Raw genomic sequence first — 27,758 nt, forward strand, 5'->3', positions numbered from 1 at the left:
CCTCCTGCTGCTGCCGCTCCTCCTCTCCCGCTCCCGCCGAGCAGCGGCCGGGGTCGCGCCGGGAGCGCAGCGCGGAGCGGGGCTGCAGGAGCGCGGCTGCCGCCCGGGTCCCCCCGTGTCCCTCCGGTCCCCGCCGGTCCCCGTGTGTCCGCAGCCGGGCCGGAGCATGGCTTGGGGCGAGCTCGGGCTGCTCCGCTGGCTGCGGGAGAGCCGCCAGTCCCGCAAACTCATCCTGCTCATCGTCTTCATCGCGCTGCTGCTGGACAACATGCTGCTCACCGTGGTCGGTAGGTGAAATGGGCTTGGGCTTCTTCGCCTCCCCTGGCTCCTGCCAGCAATCCTCTCCGGCAGCAGATGTGCTCCCTGGATGCCTGATTAATGCTCTCAAACCCAACGTTTTCAAACACTGGTTAATTTTGTTTTTAACCGTGAATTATATTGCAGGCGTTGCAAACGCGCCGCTGTGGACATCAAAGTCTCGCTTTATTTCCATGCTAATTGAGAGATAAGGAATGGTATAAAAAGGTCTTAATAACTCCTTTTTTATTCTTTTTATTTTATCTTTTTTTCTTTTTCCTGCTAAACGCCACTAATACTTTGTAGAATGACAGATAACAGTATTTTTAGCTCATCGTCGTTTTTTCTCCTGTGGTCATGCAACTGAAACAGCAGGCTAGATAACATTGGAGATGCCTGTTTCCTTGTGATAGTTCTGTTCCCCCCGCATTGGTCTTAAAATGATAGGTTAATAAGAAAACTATCTAAGTCACTTTTAAGAAAAGCACTTCTATGAGTTAGTTTAATAAAATAATAAAAGTTTCGATCAAAGTCCAAGATCCAACTTTTAATGGCTTTAGTGGCACAGTGTCAAGATTCAGAAATCTGCTCAAATAAAACAATTGAATATTTTTTACTGGTAGACTTAGAACTCCTCATATTCAAATGTTTATGTGAATTGAAAGAAAATGGTCCAGAGAAACCAGTAGCTGATGGATGTGCACACAAACACACTTGGTTCTCCTGGAAGTGACTTGGTCTGTGCAGGACTCAGCTCTCAGGTGATGCTTCAGACTCAGCTTCTGAATCTGACTCCTGAATTTCTTGAAAGGGTTTCAACTTAAAAGTTGATACCACAAGGTAGACCTTAGTTAAAAAAATTATCTATTTTTAGCAGTTGATTTTGGATTTTTTTTACATTAATATTCTTCCTTATAACATTAGTAATATTTAATTGCTTGTTTAGTAATATGTATGCTAGAGGCACTAGAAATTGTTATAGTTTGCAGATTTGATAGGCTGGGCTTTTTCAGGATGAAATGCAAGATGGGAAGGAAGGGGTGATTCTGTCACTTGTATTAAAATGAATGAACCTGACATCTGTTTTTATAAACTCTGAAATCCTAATGTCTGAGATGCATATTAATGCAATTAAATTGCAGCCAAGATCCTAAAACATGTAAACATTGTTCCTTTTGGATGATCTTTTCAATGTAAATTTTAAAATAATGAGACATGCAAATATTGATATACTATTTCTGATTCCTTGATATAGGTCTGTTACTTTTTTCCTTCTTATTCCTGGTACCTATCAATATTTTGGTGGTTTATTTTAGAAACGTTTTATATTGTATCTTTTATATTTTGGTTTAATAATCATTCCAATGCTCTTCTCGTTATTCATAATTTTACAGCCTAATAAAAGGACTTGTGAAGCCATGTGCAACAGAGAGGCTTCAGACATGGGGTTTGATACTTGTGATATTTTGCTTAGTGATGTATGTATAGAAAACCGTATGGGAATCTTATGAAAAAACTGGCAAAAAACCCCCAACTATCAGTGTAAATGAACTTTTTGTTTTAAACTGCACTTCTGAGTTACGGGTGTGTTTTTTCCCATGAGCAAATTTCTCTTTCAGTTCTGTGTTTCTGAACATGCCCTGTAGGAAAGCCTTGTATTTCCTGATCAATGGCACAGCAAGCAGCTTGGTGATTCCTTTTCCAAACGACCTGACAGTAAGATGCCAATGTATTCTATTTGTTTTTCCAGTGCCAATAATTCCCAGTTACCTTTACAGCATCGAACACCAGAAAAATGCCACAGAAATCCAGACTGCCAAACCCAACCTCCCCTCAGCCACCATGGACAATTTTCAGAGCATCTTCTCCTACTACGACAATTCCACCATGGTCACTGGAAACGAATCTGACAAGACACAGCCTGCAGAGCTGCATCAGAGCCAGACAGAGCCCATGGTTGTCAGAGTGACTCCCTCTCCCTCTGACTGCCCCAAGGATGACAAGGAGCTGCTGAATGAGAACGTCCGGGTCGGCCTCTTGTTTGCTTCAAAGGCAACAGTGCAGCTGATGACCAACCCCTTCATAGGGCCCCTGACAAACAGGTATGGCACTGCTGCTGCTCCATCACTGAGGGTCCCACACTGCTGCTTTAGCCCACATTTGTGTTTCAAACAGATTATTCTTAATTCTCTTTTGGCCCTGGATTGCTGCCTTCTTGCTTGTTCTGGAGGAGTATTTTAGTGAATTACGTTTGGTGAACCCTTCTAAACCCTTTCCAAAGTAGCTGCATATCAGCCATTAGCATCACACACTTGTCCTCCAGCTCCTGAGACTTGGGTTTTTATAGAAACCTTTGCTGAGATGGTGTTGAAATATCTCCCATATAGTTACAGGAGGCCAGAAGACATTGCAATGTAGTATTCACAAAGACTGTGAACTGTCAATATTCCTGTGACACCCACATCAGGCAAACAAGATATTGAAACTGTAGGCAGGGCTCAGATCCCTTCCCTGCCCTCACTGAGATGAGCAGCTCTTGCTGTGTGGTGGTTTGGAGCTGTCTGAGGAGAGAATCAGTGGGAAATTTGTGTGGACTTCAGGGAAAAGTGCACAAATGTCCAACTTTGCTGGTGCCCTGTTCATCACCAGGTTCAGTGGGTCCCACATTCCCATCAGTACCTGACTCTGCCCTAATTGCTCCCTCTAAATTCTTGCCAATATATGATGTCTTGAACCAAATATGTTTAAATGGGACTTCACAGAAAATTTATTTGGGCCAGGATCAAGCAATAAACACCAATATCAATGACTTAAAGCCCCTCTCCAAATCCAGGTACTGATGATGTTAACATGAAGATTAAGAACTATATATAACATCATTTAAATTTTTGATGTTAATAATAAATTTGATTTCACTGTTAGCATTTTGTGTAACACCTCCCCACAGAAGCAGCTTCAGTCCTCCCAAACAGACTGTGAGATCAATCTCTGCAGGAAATAATAGAATAAATAAACTCCAAACTGCATTTAGTCAGGTAACTGATCTGCATATTTCTTATATAAGCTATTTTCATAGAGAAATATTCATTTCAGAAAATAGCATGCAGCAGAAATCTGTACCTGTAGAACACTTTTGTTTAAGCAGTCAATGTCCATCACAGGTGGCAATGTTTAAAACAAGCAACACACTCCAATGACAGATACTTCAGGTTTTGAAGCCAAAACTACCTTGTTTATGTTTTATGGTGTATACATACATATATATATATATATACTATAAAAATACATATACACTATATATATACACACTATAAATATATATATAGTTTATATACATACACAATATTTATATTTATAGAGTATATATATGCATACACTATATATTAGTAGTGTATATATATATATACTATTAAACCTAATATATATTCTATATATATATGTAGTCTGAGTGTTTCCTTTCAATCTAATAAAAAGGATCCAGCTGAGGGCTAAGCAGCATTTGGACTCACAGAATTATGTATTCAAAACCTGTGTTTGATCTGTGGAACTGATCTAAACACAAAAGCTTTAAATGAGAGAGGCAGTTTCATTTCTCTCTCGTTTCCCCTTATCACCAATACATATCACCTACACAGATTAGGTACACCACCACAAAATTACTTGTGCACAAATATTGCTGCAAGTTGAGAAGGATTTTTTTACCTGCATTGTTTAGTGAGGATGCCACAGCTCCTCTGCAGGTAAAGTAACAAAACATTGAATTATGTTTTTATAATGGTGCTTCTAGGTTTTCCTAACTATCTAAATGGTTGATAGTTGCTCTTTTTGTGTCAGCACCACCCTTTCCAGAGCCTGCCAACACAGGAGAAAGGTGTGTGGTCACACCTGTGCCCTGGAGCCAGCTCCTGGGACGTGTGTGATGCATCCCAGGTTTGGCCATGAGGCAGGAGATGTTCCTGGAGCATTCCCCTGTCCTGTTAGGGACAGGCTTGGCACCACACCAGAGTGAGCTTTAGTGCTGGGAGCTGAGGTTTCCTCCTGGAAACATCCCCCAGGTTTTTGCCTGGGGCAGGGTGTGTGACTGCAGGCACAGGGGCAGGTTTGCTCACATGAGTGGGAGAAGGAAAAACAAGGAGCATTTCATCCCACGTGACAAACTCTTCCCTCATACAGCTGAAGTGAGTGCCTTAATGGCAAAGTGGCCCTAAATTAAATTTAGGGTTCACTGGTTTTCTTTCATGCATTATTTGTATCTTGGTACTGGTATCTGCCTTTCTTCTGAGAAATGCTTAGTGGGAAAAATCAGTTAAGACATTTATCAGCTAACTAACTAACTAACTAACTAACTAACTAACTAACTAATTAACTAACTAACTATCTGTTAACAAATTTATCAACTAACTGTAGAAATTATTGGATACCTTCCCCCTCTTAAGCTGACAATTTCTAATAACAGTGTAGTGTATATGATCAGCTAGAATGTGTGATTGTGTAAATCAAACAGAAAATATCTGGGTTATCAATAGAAAGACTCTTCCTTACCACTGATAAGCTGTTTGGTTACTGTTAAGCTTTTTTGCCTTTATTACTTCTACAGAATTCCAGCAAAATATCAAAGCTTAAGGAGAAATGATTTCTTGTTTCAAGATCAGTGTGCCCAGTTGGTTAAGATGCCCAGTAAGTTTCTTTTTCAAATGAGTAGCACACTGTGCACAGTGATTTTTATTTTTCAGTTAAATATAGCTATTCAAGGGTGGTTTAGAGTTTTAGTCAAGGGCTGATTTTCACCAGGTACTGGCTTTGAGTTTGTACAGCCAGAAACAGGATGTTCTACTCAGATGAGTCTGTGCAAATAATCACTGGTTTTTAGGTTTTCTGAAAGTTTTGGAAGCCTGTTTGGCTTTCCTATATAGTTACTGAGAGTGTAAATTTTCAATAACAAATTTCAGAATTGGTTTAATTCAAGGAGTATGCTCTGCAAATAACATTTCTTATTCAAAGCCCAGCTCTTTTCATGGAACACCAGACACACCTGGCTCAGAGAACAGGTTTGCAGTTCCTGAAACAATACAAGTTCCGTCTGCCCTAACAAAGTCCTGGCAGGGCAAACACTGCTGGTGGCTTTGCCATAGGAAGTGAACAGTTCACTTCCCACCGTGGCACAGTTTCAGGGCAGAGCTGATAAGATTTTGTGGGTCAGAAGCACATTACGTTTATCCTGGTGGTGAAATTTGTAAGGAGCTATCCACAAAGCCCAGCATGTGACACAGGGCTCTTTGTGAGGAGGATGCACTGGCAGGGGGAGAATGAAGGCTCTGCCTGAGACTGTCCTGTGAAAAGAGTGGGCAGAAGGCTGCCCTTTGTAAGCACCTGCCTTATCCCACTGCACTGGCACAGGTGCCCAGAGAAGCTGTGCTGTCCCATCCCTGGAGTGCCCAAGGCCAGGTTGGATGGGGCTTGGAGCAGCCTGGTCCAGTGGAAGGTGTCCCTGGCCATGGCAGGGGTTTGGAAGAGATGGGGTCTAAGTTCCCCTGCAACCCAAACCATTCTGTGGTTCTCTGATTGACTCCTCTGCTTTTATCAGTCTCCACCAAGCTCTGTGCACCAGGCTGTGAGCCCAGCTGTGCCAGCCCCTCAACCACCAGAGCCAGCTCATGCCTCTGCCATGTGTCCCCTCCTTTTTTTCATTAGTCTGAAAAAAATTTGTAGTTTGAACCTTTTCCTTATTCCTATCAGCCTCAAAAACCATTAAAAATTATTAGCTATTTTCATCATCACCATGATTCTGACACCATCCTGCCTCCTTAGCTTGAGAGAGAGTAGCTAGGACCACAATGCCCAAGACACACACAGAGAAGGAGGCAGAGGAATAAATAACATTTATAACTACATATTTACAGCTCAGTTCCTGTGTGAGCTTTCCTTTCAGGTTTTGGCAGGAGGTTGAAGTGACCTGCTCTGTCTGTTCAGGTCACTCTGTCCCTCTGCCTTCCCTGTGCTCCAGCGCGGGGGTGGGAGCACAGGGACCACACACCCTGTCCCTGCTGACCCTGCATGTTCTTTTGGAACTCCACACATATTCAGTGCTTCATTGGTTCAGAACCTCAAGGAACATATTCTTGCCATAAATCCTCCCCAGTCTTCACTGGCAGTGAAGAAGAGAGCCAGAGTTCCAGCCAGGACAGAGCTAACCAGGGGTGCTCACGTAGAGCTGTGTAACAGCCAGGTTGGAATCAGTGCAGAAATCAGGATTTGCAGCACTGTAATTGGTAATTAGGCTCTGATAATTCACAGCTGCTCACCTGGTCAATGTCACCTTTATTGTGCTGTTGCACAGGACCAGCAATCTGTTGTCTTAGTCTGGAGCAATCTTGTTAATGGGCATAAATAATTTCCTGAGAGCCCCACAATCTGGAGCCACAGAGACTGAAATGGAGTTCATCTGGGTAGCACTCTCCAGCAGTAGCAGCCTTTCCTTTCCCTCCTTCAACTAGTAACTCAGACTTTTCCAGAAATCAGAAATACTTGTAATAAGCACTTTTACCTGCAAGTAGCCTTGGTGAGACATGCTGGACTCTGCTTCAGAATTGCTTGGGGGGTTTTGCAAGGAGTGCCCAAGAAAATTATATGTTTAGCCATAGTAACAAGAAAAGATAAGAGAGAAGACAGGCTGTAATATTCTTTGGTGCTGCATACATGCAGAGGAACAAAATGCAGAGGTAATTGTGATGGAGGGTGCTGTGTCATGGCTGAGGACAAACTGCAAATTCACTTTTCACCTGGCAAGAGCATGAATGGCCCAGCACCAAGGGGCAGAATCACTGAGTTGGCTGCTGCAGGTGGTGCCTCTCTTTTTTATGATTATTTGTAGTGCACTTGCTCAGCAAAACCTCCCAGTCTGTGCTCTCAACACCTGTAGAACAGACCAGGGAATCAGCTGCAGGTTAGACATTTGTGGCAGCACAACTGCCACCTAATTAGTGCTGCTGTTTCAGGGTTTGCTAAGAGGCAGGGTGTGTTGAGATTGCCCAGGAAAGGACAGTCTGCATGTCTAAGGAAATGTCAGCTGGATGTGGGCAGGACTGTCCCCTGAGAAAGCCCAAGCATGGCAGGGGCAGCACTCTAGAATTGTGCATCTCCACATTTTGGGGCATGCTCTGGGCACTATTCTCCTTCCAGAGCAATATAAGGACTTGTTTAGCTCCCACCCTCTGCTGTGTGTCACTTTCCACCTTGCTGTGGCCCTGTTTGTCCAAGGAAAAGGAAGAATAACATCTGCAACTGCAAAAATAAAGAACAATGCCTGAACAGTATTACACTGAGCATTAGAAGTGGCTTCCAACATGCTTGTTTTCCTCCTGCCTTCAACCACCAGAAAGTTCCCAGGTGTGGGAAGCCCATTGGAAGGACTGAAATCTCCTTTATTTAGTATGATAGCACTGCTCTGTGTTTAATTTGTGAGTGTTTGTGGAAGATCTCACAGCTCATGTCTCTGATGTAATGATGTGAAGGTGGGAGCCAATTTGGATGGCATTTCTCTTCATGCAATAACTGAATATTATTTCAATGTACTTATAGCAGAAGCAAGCTGCTATCTCACAGGCCCTGTGTCAGGTCTATGAATTGCTTGATTCCTGTACTGAAATCAGAATTCTCCCTCACAGTGCCCATCCTAGATACACCTGGGATGGCCTTGACAGACCCAGCCCTACTTTACTTTGCAGTGGGAAAAGGCATGAGGACATTCACCTTCAGCTTTCACACCCCAGAAAAAGCTGATAGTGCCCACCACCAGCAGTATCCATACCTGCAGGGCTTATTTATTTATTTATTTTTGTCTGTACTCCTGTCAGTGCTTTCTTTAATTGAAAAAACTCAAAATCAGAGCAATTGTGATCAAACTCTCTGTGGCCTTTTCTACCTGGGCCCACTGGGAAGTGCTCACTTCAGCTCTGAGCAGGTAAGAATTTGTCAAGAGGTAATTTTTTATTTCCTCATGTACATAGAAACACCAGTGGAGACCAGCATCCCATTGTGTAATACCTATTACACACACAGCAAGGGAAAGCTGGCTTAGGAAAAAATCATGCACTTTAAATAAAGCAGACAAAAAAAAGTATTGCTCTTTCATATATCAGGTGTGAAGGTGCTGGGAGATGAAAGTTATTATCCTAAGGCCACAGGGGAAGTTTGTGACAGGGATTTAATTTGCTTTGGAGACACCAGTTCAGATGAGTAGCCCATGAGTGACCAGACTCTGCTGGATATTTACAATACCCACTTACAGATTTCAACTAGGAGAATCTATGCACTGTTTTTATCATATTTTAATGCAGTGGTGATTTAAGGCAAAATACCACACAAAAGCTCAATTTATTTCATTCACAAGAATGAGACAAACAATGACCACTGAGCTCTGCTCTCCAGGGAGTTTTCCATTATCAAATGTCCTTGACTGTATAAAAATATTAATTCAAAAACAAAGTTCAGAACAATTATTTTGGTTTGTTTATGTCATGACTACTGTTATTAAAAGGGCCATTATTAACCCTTCAATAATTTGATTGACCTATTTTAGCCAATGCTGCCCATTTAAATGTGCAATACTGTCAAATCATTGGAAACTGAAATCCTTTGAAAGTATTCCTGAATTTGGCCATTAAATAATGTCCTGGAAAATACATTTGAGGTGCAAAATCCTACAAAAAGATGAAGCTGTGAACAAAGTGTGTTGGATAGAATGTGCAGACTGTCTTCAGAGCTGCCTAGGTTTGGATTCTGGGGTAGATTTTTATTGGTGTGAAAAATAATATGTTGTGATTTTATTTTTTTTTTGTGTGGTTGAATGTTCAGTTTTATCTGCTCAAAAAATGTAATTGCTTCCCAGCCAGGAAGTTCTTTATTTCCTGGAAACTTGAAAATGCTTGGAGCAACCAGGCATTTCTACAGGCTGTTTAGAGTCCTGATGAAGAAAGGGGCTGATGAAGAAAGCTTTGATCAGCTCCATTTCTACTCCTAAACCCATGGAAAGCAAAAGTATTATTCTCAGGCTCTTTGGGACTCTTCCAGTGCTCCTGAGGCAAAACTCCCAGAAAAGCTGATGACAAATTTTTCCAGTAAAAAAGCCATTGGCTTGACTATGTCTCATTATAATCATTGTCTGATGAGGATGGAAACAGATGAGCACTGAAACATGACTGGGGTATTTCAAAATTCAGCACACTCAGGGAAATCTTCCCTTGGCATATCTTTGGCAACCTCACGGAGCCCCAGAGGGGTTTTATTGGGAACAATTAAGGCAGAATGAGAACAGGGCAATCAGGGCAGTCATGAGAAGGATTTTTTCCAGGGATTTCAGATACAAGGTCTGCTGTGTCAGATGAAAAGAAGTTTTTGATGTGGAAAAATATGGCCATGTGGTCCACAATAAATAGTTCAAAGCCTGCCAAGGAACTACAGGTTGGGTTTGTGTGGTGTGTGAGCTTGTGTAAGACTAACTCAAAACCTCAGAAATGTGAATATTCATTTTGTTTTCCAGAATAGGCTACCAGATCCCACTGTTTGCTGGCTTCTGCATCATGTTTGTTTCAACAATCAGTAAGTGTCACATCTTACTTGGTCTGGCCCAGGCACGACTTTTAAATAAATGGCCCATCATAATTATCCCTAGGAATTCTTCTTGTTCATGTCTGGGGACTAATTCCCAAGGAAAATTTGAGGGAGTCAGCTCCACATTGGTGCTGATGAGACTGAACAAGGGAACTTGATCTGAGGAGTCACAACCCTTCATCCCAGCTCAGCAGGTCTCTTCCTTAGCTGAGCCTTCCAGGTATTTCTGATCTGGAGCAGTGCTCAGAGAGTTTTAAACAGCCATGGGAGAGCTGTCCTGCAAGGCCCTGGACAAGCAGATACCAGGGGGGTTTATCAGAAAGATTGTGAGGCTGCAGTGGCTCATGAGTAGGGTATGAGTCAACAGGATCACAGTGTTGCTAAACATCTCCGTGGGATGTGCAAACAGGAGCACAGCCTGCCAGTCAGCTGAGATAATTTCCCTGCTCTAATGGCATTGATAAGGCTTCAGCTGCTGTTTCATGTTTGGCTTTGGCCTGACATTTAGAGCTGTGGCCAGACAGAAAGAGTACAGAGAACACCAAGGTTCATTAGAAGCCTGTGAGGATCAGTGAAAGAACTGGTTTTGCCTCAGGAGGCAGATGTAAGATATATTAGAGCCTGTGCCAAAAAAAGGAAGGGGACAAACAGTTTTCCACGTTGTCTGTACATAAAAGAAAGAATAATGAGAGGTTTCCCAGAGGAGATGTGGATGGCACATCCCTGGAAGTGCTCCAGGCCAGGTTGGACAGGGCTTGGAGCAGCCTGGTCTAGAGGGAAGTGTCCCTGCCCATGGCAGGGGATTGAGCCAGGTGATCTTTAAGGTCTCTTCTAACCCAAAACATTCTGTGATTCTATGATCTCAGAACTGCATCATCAAGGGGACTGAAGTGCTAGAGAAGATGACCTGGTCTTAGGGCCACTGACAGCTCTGTGTTTCAGGAGCATGTTAGATAAATTCTGGCTGGGATGTAGATAAGAGTAGGGAGCCTAACTCATGGCAGAGGAGAGAACTGCTGATCTGCTGAAATCCTTTTCTCCTCTATTTTATGTGTCCACATGGAAGGGACTTTTGTAAAATGTGGTGAAAAGCCCTAAAAGGCACAACCACAGAGCAGGTGGGAGGAGTGCATGTGGATCCCATGTTTAGTTGGTGCAGAACACCTTCCTGCAGCTATAACCTGCCCAGAAAAATTCCTTAGGTGGCCAAGGGATGAGAGCTGAAAAAAAAAGCTTTATAAACTCACTCTAGATTTAATGACACTGCCAACATGGGCTCTACAAGCAGAGATGGGGTTGAGTTTCTGAGAAATCTTGTTTTCAGTGTTGTGGGTAGGGAATGGTGACAAAATTTCTGGAAACAGATAGTTATTTTCACAGTTTTGTTTCTTCATCCTAACCTGCTTATCTAGCAGAGCAATTCTTCCAGGCTGAGTGCAGCATCCAGGGGCTCTGTCCCAAAGGGCAGGGAGTGGCTGAGAGTGACCCCTGGGGTTAAATCTCATGGGGAAAGAAAGAGTGGCACATCCTCTGGTGCAGTTTCTCTGACAGTGGCAGGAGAGGGAGCTTGCTGAAGGGTTTGAGCTGGGGGATCTGGCTTCCCTGCGCCTTCAGCCAGCTGTGCTCCACACATCTGGCACAGGGCTGGCAGCACCAGGGGAAAACCTCTCTGCACCCACTCATTACTGGAGGAAGTGGTGAGTGTGTGTTACAGCCTGCCTTCCCTGAGAGCCTGGAGCTCCAGACTGGGCAGCCTTAAATGAAACAGTGTGGAGAGGTGAGGCTGGAAAGAAAACTCTTATTACTCCTCTTGTGTGCAGCTGAACCAGAGCAGAGGTAATCAAATCCTGAGTAATTAGTTAAAACTGCTTGGGCTCTTGCATTCTGTGATACCTGGAGGCTTAGACACCTGAGAGCAATTCAACACTGACACATCCAAATGCAATAAGAGAAAATAATGCAGTTAGCATTGAAAGTGGCACAAGTCACTGTAAACATTTGACTGAATTGTAGGAAGTTTTTGTGATAGTTTCAAGAAATCTAACTTTTTAACCTAGTTATAGTTAACCTAATTTTAAAAATTACCTCTGCTCTTTATTTCTTTTTTCCTGCAGTGTTTGCCTTCTCTGGAAGCTATGCACTACTATTTATTGCCAGGTCCCTTCAAGGAGTGGGCTCCTCATGTTCTTCTGTGGCAGGTAAGAGATGACAGAGGAAAATGCAGATCACTTTCAGTCTGTTTTTAAATTGAATTTTGTCAGCACGTTCAATAATCAATACAAAAATATTCAATTGAATCAATTTCTTTTTTTTTTTTTTCCCGTCTCTTTCATATGGAGTAGCTCAAAAGTAAATGTCTTTTAAGACTTCTTTGGTATTTGGGTTGCAGTAAGGTGGAGCACAAAATGAACTACACTCTCCCTGGGATTTCTGCACCTGTGTCTTCAACATTTGAAATTCATTTTTAGCCATTTTAAAGGTCACTGGGAACTTATGTTGGTACTTATTACAGTTAGAACAGCAGCTCTGTCTGTTATGGAAATTTCTGTTATAAAATGTTGTTTTCAAGGGTTTACCATGCTGGTTGGCAGTTTAGGTACCACAGTTCCAAAAAAAGTGTCTCATTTTTAAATGAGTAAATAAAATGGAGTATGAGTTTTCGGCCCAAATTATTTGAGCACTCTTGAGGCTGAGGCTGGAGAAAATACCTTTTGTTCATGCTGAATATTCCAATCTTGGAAAAATTTCCTGTAATGGCAGGAACTGACATCAGTTAGGGCTGCAAGTCAAGGTTTCCCAAGGGAAGACATGCCAGAATCAAAATTATTGTTCAGCTGTAACTCAGTCCCTGTGCAAGGGGGCATCTTGAGCTATGGGCTCCTAGGTGAGCACAAGACTTTTCTCAGCCACTGAACACAAAAGAGCAGAAAAGGCCAGAGGATCATCTAGTCCACCCTTTCCTAAAGGCAGGATCAACTTAATACCTGTCATTCCTCATGCACACTTGACAGGCCTGACCTCAGAAGCCTCCAGAACTGCCCTCAGCATCCAGCTCAGTGCTTAAGTACCTTTCTGGTCAGGAAGGTTTTGTTCCTGATGTCTCATCTAAAGGCTCCTCACTGCCATGTGCACTTATTTCTGCTTGCCATCCTGCAGAGAACACAGAGATCAGTTTCCTTTCTTTATCTTCCTGGCTCTCTTTTGTACTGCAAGACTGTTATCACCTCTCACATCAGTTTTCTCCTCTCTGGTTTTAAATTGGAAGTCCTGCAGTTGTCCCTCACAGATGCTATTCTGAGCTCTTGCTCTCCCTCTGAGCATTGCCATTCTCTGCATGGTCTCCAGGCAGCCCCAGATTGCTCCCTGTGCTGCACCAGACCCAGACCCAGCTCTGGGGAGAGGCTCTGGCTCCTTACAGGGCCACCAGCAGTGAGGGTCTCACCCTGTGTCTCACAGCAAAGGAAGTTTTGTGAGCCACTGCTGGCAGGCATTGACTCCCCTGCATTTGTGTGTGCAATCATTCCTATCTGTGTGTAGAACTTTGTGTTATTGTCTTTGCATTTCCCCCTCCCTCTTTTCTTCCAGAATATTTCCCCAAATCCCACATTCATTGTGAATTCTAATGCAGCTCTCCAGCTGTTCATGCAAACAATTTGATGTCATCCACTCTTTTCAATAAACATGCTAATCCACTCAGGACCTCTGCTCTTTTGATGATGGATGGTATTTACTGAATGATCACCCATGCAATGTATTGTTTTCCTTCTCTGTGTAGCTGCAGAACTTTTTTACTGAGTCCTATGTAAATCTTGATTTGAGAACAGAATTATTAATTTCCATAAGGACTCTCCTGCAGCATTTACGTCTGCAGTGTCTGAGTGCTCCACAAACAGACAAGCAAATTAGGCTTCATGATTCCTTTTGTGAAATGAAGGCTCATCATCAAGTGCAGAAATAAGGCATGTGAAGATAAAGGTCAAAAGGATCCTTTAAGTTTTTGATGCTGAGCTTGAAATACTCATTTACAAAGCAATCAGCTCTGCATAATACCTCATGCCCAGAGCACTGTCCACAATGGGAGCTAAGTGGTCACCAGACCTTTGTGCACTCTGAGGATAAATAAATGATGGTGAATATTTGTCAAAAGCTTTGATTCTGCTCGTTGGAAAGCATCATCAAAAAGCTCTGTGACAAAGGATGAATAAAGAATCTAACAAATAAGGGCATCACTAAATTACCTGACTAATACTGCACAATGGAACATGGTCTTGGGGACCATGAGTGCTGCCAGAACCATTTTTGCTTGGAAGTTGATTCTATGGGGAGGGAGTACATATATATATATCTATATCTATCTATCTATATCTATCTATCTATCTATATCTATATCTATCTATCTATCTATCTATATATATATATACAAAAAAAAAAAAACCCAAACACTGGTAATTTCTGTATAATGTTTAGTAGGTGTGGCAAATGCTGACCATAAATTGTAACACACAGATGCCTAATTTTGTGCTGTGCTTTTTTCTTATGTCTCTTTACTCATTCATTTATTTATTTATTTTTATTTCTTTATTTTCTTATGTCTCTTTATTTATTTATTTATTTTTAATTGCAGGGATGGGATTGCTTGCCACTGTTTACACGGATGATGAAGAGAGAGGCAACGCCATGGGAATTGCTCTTGGAGGCCTGGCTATGGGAGTATTAGGTCAGTGAGCTGGAGGCTCTACTGGCAGAAGAAACCATTCCCCAGCCATCCAAAGCTTGTTCTTGGGACCTCTGGAGGCAGCAGAAGGGTCTCACTGGGTGTTGTGGCATTGTGCAGTCTCCAGACTGGAATCATGGGGCATGTGAAGAACAGCTTTTCCCACAGCAGGCATTCCCTGTGTGGATTCACATGTCAGGCAGTAATCTCTGAGATGTTTGGGTTTTGTTTGCATTGCACAGTGCTATTGGGGAATGAAGAGGATGGTTATTGCCATGATCAGTGATCTTTGTGGGGATTTTCAAACTGGATTTTTGGTGTGCCCGTAGCAGGATGCCCGAACGCTCACAGGGGTTTAGGTCAGAGTTTTCACAAGTGTGTCCTTTCCTTTTCTTGGCAGTGGGCCCCCCCTTTGGGAGTGTCATGTATGAGTTTGTGGGGAAGAGCTCTCCTTTCCTGGTGCTGGCAGCCCTGGCTCTGTTTGATGGAGGTCAGTAGGTACCTGCATCAGTGCCCTGAGGCACATCCCTTTCCTGTTCCTGCCATCCATCCCCCTCCCTGGAGGAGAGTCACAGCATGGGTTTCTCTTCACAGCTGTTCAGTTACTTGTCCTGCAGCCCTCCAGAACACAGGCAGAAGTGAGTATTAAGGCAAAACACAGCAGGAATGGGTGTCACTTTGCCTTTCCTAATCCCAAGCTTTTGTTTCACAGAGTCAGAAGGGGACTCCTTTACTGACACTTCTGAAGGACCCCTACATCATTATTGCAGCAGGTACCAGACCTTTTTTTTCCTTCTTTAAACCAGCCATTGATGTCATTCTTGGCCTCTTGGCACACCTTGGGCTGAGCTGCTTTAACAGCATTGTCATTTGCTGGTTTACTTCATGCAAAGATCTAAGAATGTGCTGGGCATACAGGGAATGTACCAGCAGAAGCACAATAGGCAGGAAATGTGAAATAAATGTGTCTTTCCAACTGAGAGGCCATTAATGACTTGCAGGTGCCTGCTGGGGCAATGAGATGTGGCCAGGAAAGTTCCTGTGAGGCAAGTGACTTGGGCCAAGGCTTTTGGAGTGAGGGATTGCCAGCACATCACAGGCAGGCACAGGGAGTAACACTGAACTTTGTTTCTGTTTGAAGAGGGAGTAAGTTTGGTCTCTTGAGTGTGAATTGTTGTATTTCAGAAAAGGTCTGAGTGGAATGGTGAATGGTGTTTGGTATTATATGTATCTTTTTTCTGATGAGCCTTTCTGTCTCAAGAGAAGTTTGCCTTTTTGCATCGCACATTGTTGAATGTTTATTCTGAAGTCTGTAATTAAGCCTGGCCCTTTCTAATGTTGACAAAACACCTGGAAACAGATAATCATTTTCACAGTTCTGTTTTTTCATCCTAACTTGCTTGTCTAATAGAGCAATTCTTCCAGGAATTTCTGGAAGTTTTCTGTTTCTTGCTGATTTCAAAGAATTATCAAAACCTCAACTCTGTGACTTGGTCGAGCTGTGACTTAAGTTGTCCAAACCCTTTTGCTTGAGGAGCATGAAAAAAAATAATAAATATACTGAATAAAGGTATTTGAGGGTCAAGTATAGCAAAGACAGTACTTATGATAAGAGATCAGATTTGTCATTCAGCTGTTTCAGTGACTTCTCCTACAGCTGTTAAGGTATATAAAATATGAGAAATCCCCATGGATTATCAGTGGGATTAAGAGGAGCACCTGGGGTCTCTTCTCCTTGCTTTATTTCCCTTGCAGACCACATTTGGTTTTGTCAGAGCTGAATGCCAAATGCCCTGGTTTGTGTCAGAGGTGGTGCTTCACAGCCTGTGCCATCAGTACCCTGACTAGGCAGAAGAAATGTCCCTGACATGTTTTTTCCCTGCTGGTGGGAGCTCAGGGAGTGAAGTCAGTGTCATTCCTGAAGCCAAACCTCACTGACAGGGATTACAGGAAAATCACTGCCACTGCCTGACACAGCTGCATGGACAGACAAGTTGGTTTAAATGATCAGATCCAAAAACCAGAGCTGAGACAGATGTCACCATGAGCACACAGGTCCTTGGGAAGCTGTGGGACAGCTTTTCACTGGGTGCCTGCTCTTCCACAGGAAAATGCCACTGATGTCTGTGGCACTCTGCCAGAAGCTGGGGGGGTTCTTGGCTGTGGAGATGGGATTCAGCTGGAAGGCTGCAATTTCCCACCTTCTGGCCAGCACAGGACATTTAATCTCATTCAAGGAGGAAAAGATGTAGGGTTCATGCCCTTGACACATGGCACTTTAAAGTAAGGTCAGCTGCAGGCAAGGCTGAGGCAAAAAGTAATTTATTTTCTTTTGGGGAAGCTTTGCTGAGGTAGCAGGCTCTTGGACTTTGCCCTGAGATTGCAGAGTACAGCTCAGGCTCTCACTTTTCTCTTGGGCACGTTCTCCAGGTCTGAAGCACCTTTATCACCACATCCCTGGGTGCTTTGGCAAGCTCTGGTGGTGCTTCCTGGCCTAAGGAGAAGTAGGTGCCACAACCATGGGCAAGCACACCTGTTTCTCCTTCCTTTGTGAGCGTTCTTCAGAATAGAATAGACTGAATAGAATATTTAATTAAATAGAATATTTAATTAAATAGCAAATCCTTTGTTATTTAAGCTGTCTCAGTTAGAATGGTCCTGCTTCCTCTGGCTGCACTTTGTGCAGCCTGAAATGTTTTTTTCAGCATCAAGGAAGCTGTTTGAGCCTGGCTGATTTTGGCTTGGGAGAGCCCCAAGGAGTTTAGCTGGAGCTCCTCACAGACCCACTCTGGGAGCTTGCACCCAAGTGGAAAGGTTGGCTTTTGTCTTTAGGGCAAAGCAGTGCTGAGCTGTTGCTCCTTGCCTGGGGAAGGGAGAGAGCTAGCTAGCCAGCAAGTTCATTTTAGGAGTTGTGGATACACAGCCTAACATATTCTGACAGCTTTGAGCAAAGAATGACATCAGTGCTCATTTGGTTTTGAACCTTGTGATGAGGAACTCCCTCCGAGAGAAAGAATGTTTCTCTGACCTCTGAAAAATAGAGATTTTTTTTTTTTTACGGTAAAATTTGCATAGTAAAAGACTGGAAGAGTCTAGAATATTTTCCTGAGATTCAGAGATTGTAAATACTAGGAAGAAAGGGAACACAAGTCTGAGGTTGTCACTTCCAGCAGTGATTCCCAAAAGCCATTTTCAAGGGATTAGCAGAGGGGACGTGTCCTGTTGCCCTGCATTAAGCCTTGAGTGCCTGAGGGTCTTTTGAGTAAGTGTGAAAGGCATCTTGAATCCAAAGAAACACCGTGGGGTATACTAATATCTGCACTGCAGCTGAGGTGCAGCACTGAGGAGAGATGAACACCACCCAAACCCACTGGAGCCTGGCTCTGCAGGCACTGGTGCAGGGCAGAGCTGAGCTGGCAGGCCAGACTGAATCAGCACTTCCACCCCCTGCTGTCCTTTGTGCCTGGGTTATTGAAGGTCCAGGGATTCAAAAGAGATCTGTGAGCAGTTGAAATTCATAGGGCTGTGCAGGCTCAAAGCCATGCTTGCTGCCCAGGCTGGCTCACTGCTGCCTGTAGGATCTCCAGAGAAAATCCCCAGTTGTGGGGAGCAGCCATCCCTGGGCTTGCTCCTTGGTATTTCCAGGATCAAGACCTCCACATGCTGTCGTGTGAGGCAGGCATGAGCTCTCAGGTGACAGAGGCACAGGGTCAGGGCCTGAGCCTCTTACACAGCAGGGCTCTGGTATTGCCCCAGGAGAGCAGGTAAAGACCAAGTGATTGTAGTTTTAGCTAATCATTTGTACAACAGACCTCGTGAACTTTCCAAATGTCATCAAGCTCACTGCAAACTTTCACATTATGAAATAGCTTAACCTTTATTGTAGAATTTCTAGGAGAATAGAAACATATAAAAAGTTAGCCTTCAGTGATTTTACACTGTGTTCTATTTAATGTTAATCACCATCTGACACATGACAAATAGGGCTGTAAAAAGTGCAATATTTTGTGTAAAAGCATCCATTCTTTGCATGGTGTTTTGTTTACAGTCAAAAGAAATAATTACTACTATTTTTCCCCCTCCCCTTCTTTCTTTAAGGCTCAATCTGTTTTGCAAACATGGCTATTGCTATGCTTGAACCAGCTTTACCCATCTGGATGATGGAGACCATGTGCTCAAAAAAATGGCAGCTTGGTAAAGTACAGTGCATTGTTTGCATCTCTATATTTTGTCTATTGAATGTCTGAGTTCTGGTCCTCTTAGAGATTATTTGCTTCAGGGGGGTAATTTAAATTTTTTTTTTTACAATTTGCAAAATGTCAGTGTTAAACCTGCACAATTACAAACACTGGTATGTAAGAAAAAAATTACACAGAGGGGTGATGTTATTGCAGTAGAGGCTACACTCAACTCCTGAACTATTTGAATTATTTTTCAAGGAAAATCAGTTGCAGGCAGCCTCAGGACTGGGGTTGGTCCAGCTCCATTGGGAATCCCAGCACTGCTCTGGCAGTGGATGTTGGCCAGGCAGCTGCAAGGTGCCTGTTGAGCTACAGAGCCAGCCTTGCAGAGCAAAACCATTTGTTTTTTCCCTGTAGGGGATCCCTCCTGAGTGCCCAGCTGAATGCCCCAAGCAGGCAGGCTCAGGGATGTGCAGCAGGTGCTCTGTGCTTGCTGCAAAGCAGGTTTGGGGCAGCACAGCCTCCTCCCACACTGCTCCTGCTGACATGTGGGGGAAAGATGGACTGCTGCTGAAAACGTGGACATGAGGAGCACTTTCCCTTGGAATTTACATAGTTGGCTTCTTTAGTGGTTACTTAATCATCCCTTTCAACAGAAAGCAGGGGGGAGCCCCACCTTGGACCTGGTTCTGAGTTTTAGCAGGGACAAAGCCTTGGGAAACCAAGTCCCTGGGCAAACATGGAGCCTGCCCCAGGCATCCATTTGCACTCCAGTGAATTGGGGCAGCTGCTTTCTCTTTGAGGAGAGCAGGAAACAAACACCAGAGAGTGGATTAAATTCTAGTGAGTGACAAACTGTGTGAGAGGTTGATGTGAATCTTTCTAAGTGGGGGATGCCCAGCCTTCATCCATCTCTGATTAATTTAATGGTGTGGTCATGAGGGTATTTTTTAATATCAGTGTATAGCTTGACAGAAAAAGAAAAATCCTTCATGAAAATGATGTTCAGCTGATATCTCTGCTCTGTGTTAATGTACACATTACACCCTCTAGAAAGCACAAATCTTAGTTCTAATTAATGCAATTGAGATCTAGAGTAGCCACAGATCCAGTTCTTAATGTGCTGCTGAACCTGGCCATTACTTCTAGCCTGTAATAGAGCAGAATGAACATGCAAACTTAGGTATTTTGAACCTCAAAAAGGAAAAATAAGTATTGCCTATCTACCTCCTTCACCAGTTTCATATTACTGGTGCAATAGAAATGAGATTTACAAATCTCTTCATTGAACAGAGGTTACTAGAAGGAAAAGATCCCTTTTAAATTAAGACTAATTTAACCTCTAATGATACAAGTAATTGACTCCATTTCACTTGGTCTGATTTGACAGCATTAATTAAAATTTTTAGGCTTCTTAAATGGTAAATTGAACTGTGGGGTTTTAAGCAAATTATTACCTTCTGCAATTGGAAGCCAGCTGTTTGAAGCATGATCTGGAGAAGGTATAAAGAGCCTTGATTTGACCAATGAATATTACTGTTATTTCTATATTGCATAATATTACATTAGAAAATTATGGTTCTGCCTCAGTATACCACAGCTTACAGACCAACCTGTGCAAGTCTTATTTAACAAGTCTTTGCAGTATAATTTCTCTTTCACAGCTGTCAAGGTCTGCTCTGTGTGACCATTTGGTATAACCAGATAGCTCCAAGCAGGACTGAAGTAGCTGTGGTTACACAGGCTGAAATTAAATATTTCCCCAGCACCACCACTGTAACCCACAAGGTTTTTAATCACAGGATATTGCTGTGCTAAAAATTACCTCTTGATTTTTCTCTTATGAATATATCAGAGAGATGGGAAGGAAGATGGATAGGCAGGAAATGAGAAAAGCTCTGTTGCCCTGGTGAAAGATGAGGAGCACACCCACGTGAGGCAGGGGTTGGATTGTGTACCCTGACACCACGGCTGCTCTCTGAATCCCTGGCTGGGTCCTGCCCTGGGACTTCTGTGTGAGGAGAGGATGAATCCTCCAGTACAGACTGTAATAACTGGATTTTAGACCAGAGATGTCACCAGACAACAGCATCTGCTCTAGATACAGCCACTGCTGTGGCAAGCTCAGGGATAGAAAAGCATTGCTGGTGCCAAAAATGTGTTTTTCCAAGTGGAGGTGGGAAATGAGAGAGACAGAATTTACTCAGGTGTCCTCATCTACAAGCTATTACATTTTTCTTTTAATTTTATTTTATTTAAACCAATATGTGTTTTAAAAAATAAAAATACATTGGCTAAATAATTCTAATACTATTTTTAAAGGTTTTTTATCCTTACATTACTGATACATGCTTCAGTCTGTGCTTGACCAAGGACCATGTCACAGCACTACAGACCTGCCTGTAAGAGGAAGCTTAGTGGCATTCCCAGGCTCAGAGGGGGACTGTCACTTGCAGAGCCTCAGCAGCCCTGCTGGCCCCTCCTGCAGGGGATTCACCCACCCTGAGCACCCTGGGCTGGCTGCATGTGCTGAGCATCTGCTCCTTAAGCCCTGAACTGCAGCAGAGCTGCTCTCCCTGACCTATCCCAAAGCTTATTGCAGTCAGATATAAACTTTTTGCTCTTTGTTGTTCTGTCCCCTCTCCCAGAGCAGTTCTTGTATCAAATGCTGAAAAACTCTTTTCACAGGCATCAGGTTGGTGCTGCATTTCACAGATGATGTCCTTAGATTTCAGGGGAAGGCTGCAACAAACCGGATATTTGATTCTTTGGGCTCTATGAGATGTGTCCAGATCAAAATTGCAGTGTCTGGCATTTATTAGTTTCTTCTAACACTTCCCTGAAATCCTTGCTGATAAAACATCTCATTCATATTTTTCAGGCGTCGCTTTTCTTCCAGCCAGCATCTCTTATCTCATTGGGACGAATCTTTTTGGGATACTTGCACACAAAATTGGAAGGTATGCTTAATTTAAAAATACTAATCACCTTCCAGTCTCTTCATGTACCATTTCCAGTGTTTTCCAGGGCAGTTTATTGATAGTGGAAATTATTAAAGCTTGTTCTATAGGAGCAAAATTGCTTTTTTTTTTGAACACATTGCTACTTTTGCTGTTTAACTCAGCCCTTCAGACATGGCTTTGTAACATTCAGGATCAGCTCTAACATCTCATTATCACCATCTCTGAGTGATGTTTCTTCTTTGCTAGGTGGCTTTGTGCTTTGCTCGGGATGCTAATCGTGGGAATAAGTATTTTATGTGTAAGTAGACAATCCCACATCTTTTAAATCATCTGAATGGTTGTGTGCTCCTCTTCAAATCTGTGCTTTTCCCAAGGGAGTTCTGTGACATGTTATTAAACAATGCGTGGTTAATAGGTTCCAGATCAGATTTTTGAGTGCTTTCCTATTTCAGTGCTTCAATTATTTTTAGAAATGATGACTCTGAGAGGAGCATGCTCCTCTGTTGAGCTGTCACTCAGCAGTTTATAATAGTAAGTGTGTCAGTGGTTTAATGGCACACTTGTCTGAAATGACAGCTCAGAACAAGGATCAGACTCTCAGATCTCAAAGTGGGCCAAAACTACTTGGAGAATTATCTCAGAAAAAGAAACTAACCTCGTTAGCATGTGCAGAGTGATGGAATTAACTGCCTGAAATCTCCTTTGTAGGTACCGTTTGCTAAAAACATTTACGGGCTCATAGCACCAACTTTTGGTGTTGGATTTGCCATAGGTAAGAACATTTGCAATGAGTTCTTACAGTCTGTTGTTTCTGTAAACATGATTTGATATGAAATCACACAGCAAATCAGGTTTTTTGCCATTCTGATCTAACAGTGGTGCAGCCTGAGCTGGGGCCCAAACTGGCAGGCAGAGCAAGAGGGAATTCAGGGACAGTGCTTAGGGAGTTTGGACCAGGCTGCTCTAGACCAGCTGGACCCTCAAGCCTGTCCAGAATTGCTCCATCAACCTAAAGAGATCTTTCAGCCTTTCCATGAATTTAAATGTTGGTTTTTAGAAATGCAGCTGTGCACTGCCCCAAACCCACAGCCTTTCCTGCAGAGGAGAAGGATTTATATAGTCATTTCCACTGGAAATAAAAAGGCTTAAATTGTTTGGGAATTCCCAGGCTCACACACATGTACTCCCCAAGTGACATGTGTGATTTTCCTTGCACTGGGCTGTGCAGGCAGACTGCAGTGGGGACCCTGCCTTGCTTTTCAGTGCTTGGTGCTCAGCAAATCTCCTGGGGCATCCCCACACAAGGAAAGGAGCTACAGAACAAATTCAGACCCCAAGTGTCTCAGCAGTTCTGTGAGCTGTCTGTGCTGTTTCTTGCCAGAAATGAGGGTGTGTATCAAGACACCTGATAAAAACACTGTAAATCATTTAGGTTGGTTGGGGGCTAATGGTGTCTTTTAGGCCTTCAGTCAGGGTAAGTTCACACCAGATAACTTTCCTATAATTACTTGGCAGGGAATGTGAGGTGGGAAGTGTGGATACACCCTAAACCCACATCTCTCCTGTCCTCTGGCAGGTGCCACGTGTACACCTGTGTACATGCCCACACATGACCCCAGACACAGCAAACACCAAAAAAGCAAAGCTAACACGGACTATTTTTACACAAATCTTGCTTTTAGCTGCTTCTGCACCCCTTCTTAGCTCACAATTCACCGAAAAGGGTTCAAAGAAGGGGAAGAAAAGGCAGCATTTTCCTGGGATGTGTTTTGCAGGGATGGTGGACTCCTCCATGATGCCAATCATGGGCTACCTGGTGGATCTGCGCCACGTGTCAGTCTATGGCAGTGTGTATGCCATAGCTGACGTTGCCTTTTGCATGGGTTTTGCCATAGGTAAGTCCAGCCTTCCCCTGCCTGGAAAGCACAGTTAAGAGAAGGGGAGTCTGCTCCAATGCCAGCTGTGAATCCCAGTGGTGCTTGCAGATTTTATGAGGAGAGGTTCTTATTTTCTGCAAGAAATCAGAGCGGGGGGGATTGTGTTTGGCAGCTGTTCCCCTCCCCTGCAGCAGTTTGTGCTCCCTTCGTGAGCCTGAAGGGGTCTGAAGGCACTGGACACAAATGGGAAATGCTGAGGAAAGAGGCCTTGGAACACTTAAAGCTACCACCACAGCTGTGCTCCAAGGGTCTGAGGGGGGAATCACTCCTCACTGACCCCCTGCCTCCTTCAGGGCATGACACAGATGCCCTCAGGAACATCTCTAATCTTCCCAAGGAATGTGGGCTACGGAGCCAGGAAAGTTTTATGATGTAATTACAAACATGTCTTTACATTCCTCAAATCTGTTTGTAAGATGGGGGGCTTGTATACAAAATGACTTGTATACAAAATATACTGCTGCAAATTTGGTGTCAGAGCAATCTCCAGGAAAGGTTTTTTATCTGTACAAGGTCCCTCTGCTGGTGGTGCCATTGCCAAGGCCATTGGATTCCCATGGCTTATGACAATTATAGGAATTGTGGACATCATCTTTGCACCCCTGTGCTTTTTCCTTCGAAGTCCACCTGCCAAAGAGGAGAAAATGGTAAGTGTAACTTAGTTTCTGTTTGTTTTTTGGGTTTTTTCAGTGAAACAAATGATAACTTACATTTGCATCTTTGCCTCTAACTTCCTCAAAATGGGACCAGCACAGTGTCCCCACATTTCACCCCCAGGCATTAACTTTGGAATGAACTCCCCCTTTCTTCTATGGCCAAGATGTATAAAGGCAAACCCGTTGTTAATTAGATGTTACAAAGACACAAATTTGATTTTTATGAAACAGGGTCCTGCAGACATTCCTCTGCACCAGAATATGCTGTGGTGGAGCCAGTGTAGAATTCATTTCTCTTTTCCTTGAGAAGCCAGAACTCTATTGGCCAATTGACCAAATTATTCCTTGGTGTGCCTCAACCTGGTTTTTTCCCACTGGGAAAAAAATATAGAAAAAAATATACCACAGTATATTTTGAATCATCTTTTTTACTCCTTCTCCTTCCTTCATACAGTTCACCTGTCCCTACAAACTAGTGGCTTCTCTTGTCCATTATGTACCACAGGGCTTCTCTCTCTCTTTTTTTTTTTTTAAATATAAATTTGCCAAAGACTTAATGATCTGGAGCACTCAGTGCTCCCCAGCCACTGTAGGGTGTGTCAGAACAGTGTCACCAGATGGAGGTTTAGCCCACTCAGCACCCCATCCTTGCTCTGCCTGAAAAAGGCTGATCTGGGCCCAAAATGTAGTTGCTGGTTGTTTATTTGGGTGAAAAGAAACTAATTTTGCATGGCCATGGTGTTGTTCTGCTGTGGCACCTCTCTGCAAGGTAAGGACAGCACCTGATGCTGGTGCTGCTCACTTTGTATTTGCAGAAGGTGGAAAATTGAATCTTGCTGCAATAATGGTGTGTGTGAGGCCAGGGACCTTCTGTTTGGCTCATATTTGGACTGCAGAATCCCAGTTAATCCCTTGTCATGACCTTTGCTGAATGCACTGGTTTCGTTTGTTTTGGTTTTTGTACATTAAATAAGGCTGAGGAACAGAAAGGAAAAAAAAATCAGCTCCTGTTTCCTGGCAGTATAAAATTTATCAGGTACTTCTATGGTCCCTGACTGTTTCATTTGTAACATCACAACCCTGAAGGGACAGGATCTCTCCCCAGGGCAGAGATCTAATGTACCTTTAAATGCAAAATAGCTCCTGTTTCCAAAGGGGGTCATGGCTGTAAAATGATGTACCAATTCTTTCAGGTTGGAGGACAGTCAGAAGGAGGGTCCCAAAATTGTGGTCTTTGCATAATTATTAACCCCCAAACTTAATTACACTCAGCAGAAAGAACACTACACAGCTGCTCCAAAACTCCTTGGAAAATTTCAGCACAGAAAATTTAGTATTTTATCTGACCCTTGCCCTGATTACCACTTTTAGCTTGCTGTGGGTGTCAGAGCAGTGTTGGGACCCCACTCCTGGCATCATCCTCAGTTTTGCTGTTCTGGATCTCCATGGAAAGAGGGGGAAAAAGCAGTAAAAGAGAACTGGCTTGCAGCAGTAGGACTGCTCTTGGCCATTCATCCAGGTTTTAATAGAAGGAAACTGATTCTGGGAGGGGTGAACTACTGTCTCTGCAGGGCAGGTAGATGTTTTTCAAAAATAGCTGGGTTGAAATACTGGAAATAGAAATTTTAGCACCAAGATCCCCCCTCACACAGACCTGTGGACTCAAGTTACCCTAATTACAATCAGTTTGGGCTCTGCCTCAAGGGAGGAGAGTGGTGCATGCAACCCCAGCCCCAACTGGATGCTAAGCAGAAATACTCACACTCTGTTTTCTTCCAGGCAATACTCATGGATCACAACTGTCCTGTGAAAACAAAAATGTACACCCAGAACAACATCCAATCCTACCCCATAGGTGAAGAAGAGGAGGAATATGAAAGTGATGAATAACAGAAAAGCCATATAACATATTTAGGTGTACAAAATGCTGTGGTTCATGTGAAACATCTCATCCAGAAATAGGTTTTAGCTGTACTGTACATTTAATAGTGAAATGGTCAGAAAAACCAAAGGTATATTATTTATTGCCCGTGACTATGAAGCAGACTGCAAACCGCCTTATGGGGGGAAAGAGCTTTTATAGACCATTTGTATAGTGTTACTCTTTGTGTATTTAATTTTATTGAATATTACACTCTATTTTTTATTAAATGTGTAGTATAAATCTGTATAAAATGTGAATTTTAACTATTTGGTTTTTAAGTCACCTCATTGACAATATTTCATATTTTATTTGAAGTCATAGGTTACTGTCAAACTTGAGTCTTTCTTATTTAATTGGAAATTTTAAAAAACAACTCTCAAAGAAAACCCATCCAATTTGCACCTTTTTAAGTGACACCCTTGTAAGTGCATTGAGAGGAGCTGGAATTCAGAGTGTGGACAGCCCTTTCACTTTTTTCATCAACTTCAGGTCCTAATAATGTATACAAAAAACTAAGTAAGAGGCACAACTTCTCTGCCAGTTTAAATACTGACTTCTCCCTGAACCCCCAGTATTGAGGAAAACGTTTAAGAGATGAGTGTATTGCTATTATTGGTATCTAACAAAGTTTTAATGAAGCAGTTGTGCAATGTGAGGCCCCCCAACACAGAGCACCAGGTAAACATGCACTGTTCCTGTCCCTGCGAAGGGACAGGAATGTAACAGCATGAGGATACTTTTTGTATTTCTATCTTTTGGATCTTTTAACATATTTCAACTTTATTTTAGTTTCTTTATCTTCAGTGAGTGGTTAGGAACAGCTGCAGTATTACTGTATTTAGTCTTAGCATGTACTGAAAGTGAGCTGCTCACTGGAGCAGTTCAAACAACTCTTTTACATGCATTTATGTATACATCTAAAAATTCAATGTACAGTTATTTTTTTAAATGAGTTCAAATGCATTCTTTGCTTAAAAAATTGGAAGAAACAGCCAGTTTGTTGCCAATCTCTCACAACATTTGGGGACACAGCCCAATACAGCTGAAGTATTGTATTAGGCATTTGCCTGCACTTAATAAAAACAAGACTTGGAAAGAAAGCATTTTAAAAACAATCCCAATGTCCTTCTCAGCCATGGTGTATCATTTCATTTGTAAAATGAAAATCTTTATGTGCCTTCTCTCATGTAATTGCAGATGTTTTATGTACTACAGCATAGATAATATGTTTACATATAGTTTTGTAAAGCATATATACTATGGTCAAAAAATATGAAAAAATATAGTGGATGAAACTTCAAGTATTGCTCTGTCAATAATTATGCATTCAGAACGCATCAAAATAAAGTTATCTGACAGAAGTTCATGATCTATTGTAATAAAGTGAAAAAAGGAATTAAGAAAGAACAACCCCCCTCATGATTTGCCTTATGCAGTGTGCTTTAGCAGTGTGGGGAAAGCTGGCAGGAAAGAATTT

At 42.8% G+C, this 27,758-nt stretch overlaps 1 protein-coding gene across 1 annotated transcript; it reads left to right on the forward strand.

Annotated features, from left to right (window-relative positions):
• The first annotated feature begins 110 nt into the window (after positions 1-110).
• SLC18A2 (solute carrier family 18 member A2) lies at positions 111-27,642 on the forward strand. Its single transcript, XM_059852033.1, has 15 exons — positions 111-287; positions 2,048-2,399; positions 9,836-9,894; positions 12,021-12,104; positions 14,531-14,623; positions 15,021-15,110; positions 15,215-15,258; positions 15,333-15,393; positions 18,719-18,814; positions 21,683-21,761; positions 22,011-22,062; positions 22,473-22,536; positions 23,540-23,659; positions 24,215-24,348; positions 26,137-27,642. Exons 1-15 carry the CDS (start codon positions 167-169, stop codon positions 26,245-26,247), a joined length of 1,560 nt encoding a protein of 519 aa, XP_059708016.1. The 5' UTR covers positions 111-166; the 3' UTR covers positions 26,248-27,642.
• The last annotated feature ends 116 nt before the right edge of the window (positions 27,643-27,758 follow it).

This window comes from Haemorhous mexicanus, chromosome 7 (assembly GCF_027477595.1).
Source record: "Haemorhous mexicanus isolate bHaeMex1 chromosome 7, bHaeMex1.pri, whole genome shotgun sequence".
Classification (NCBI taxonomy): Eukaryota; Metazoa; Chordata; class Aves; order Passeriformes; family Fringillidae; genus Haemorhous; species Haemorhous mexicanus.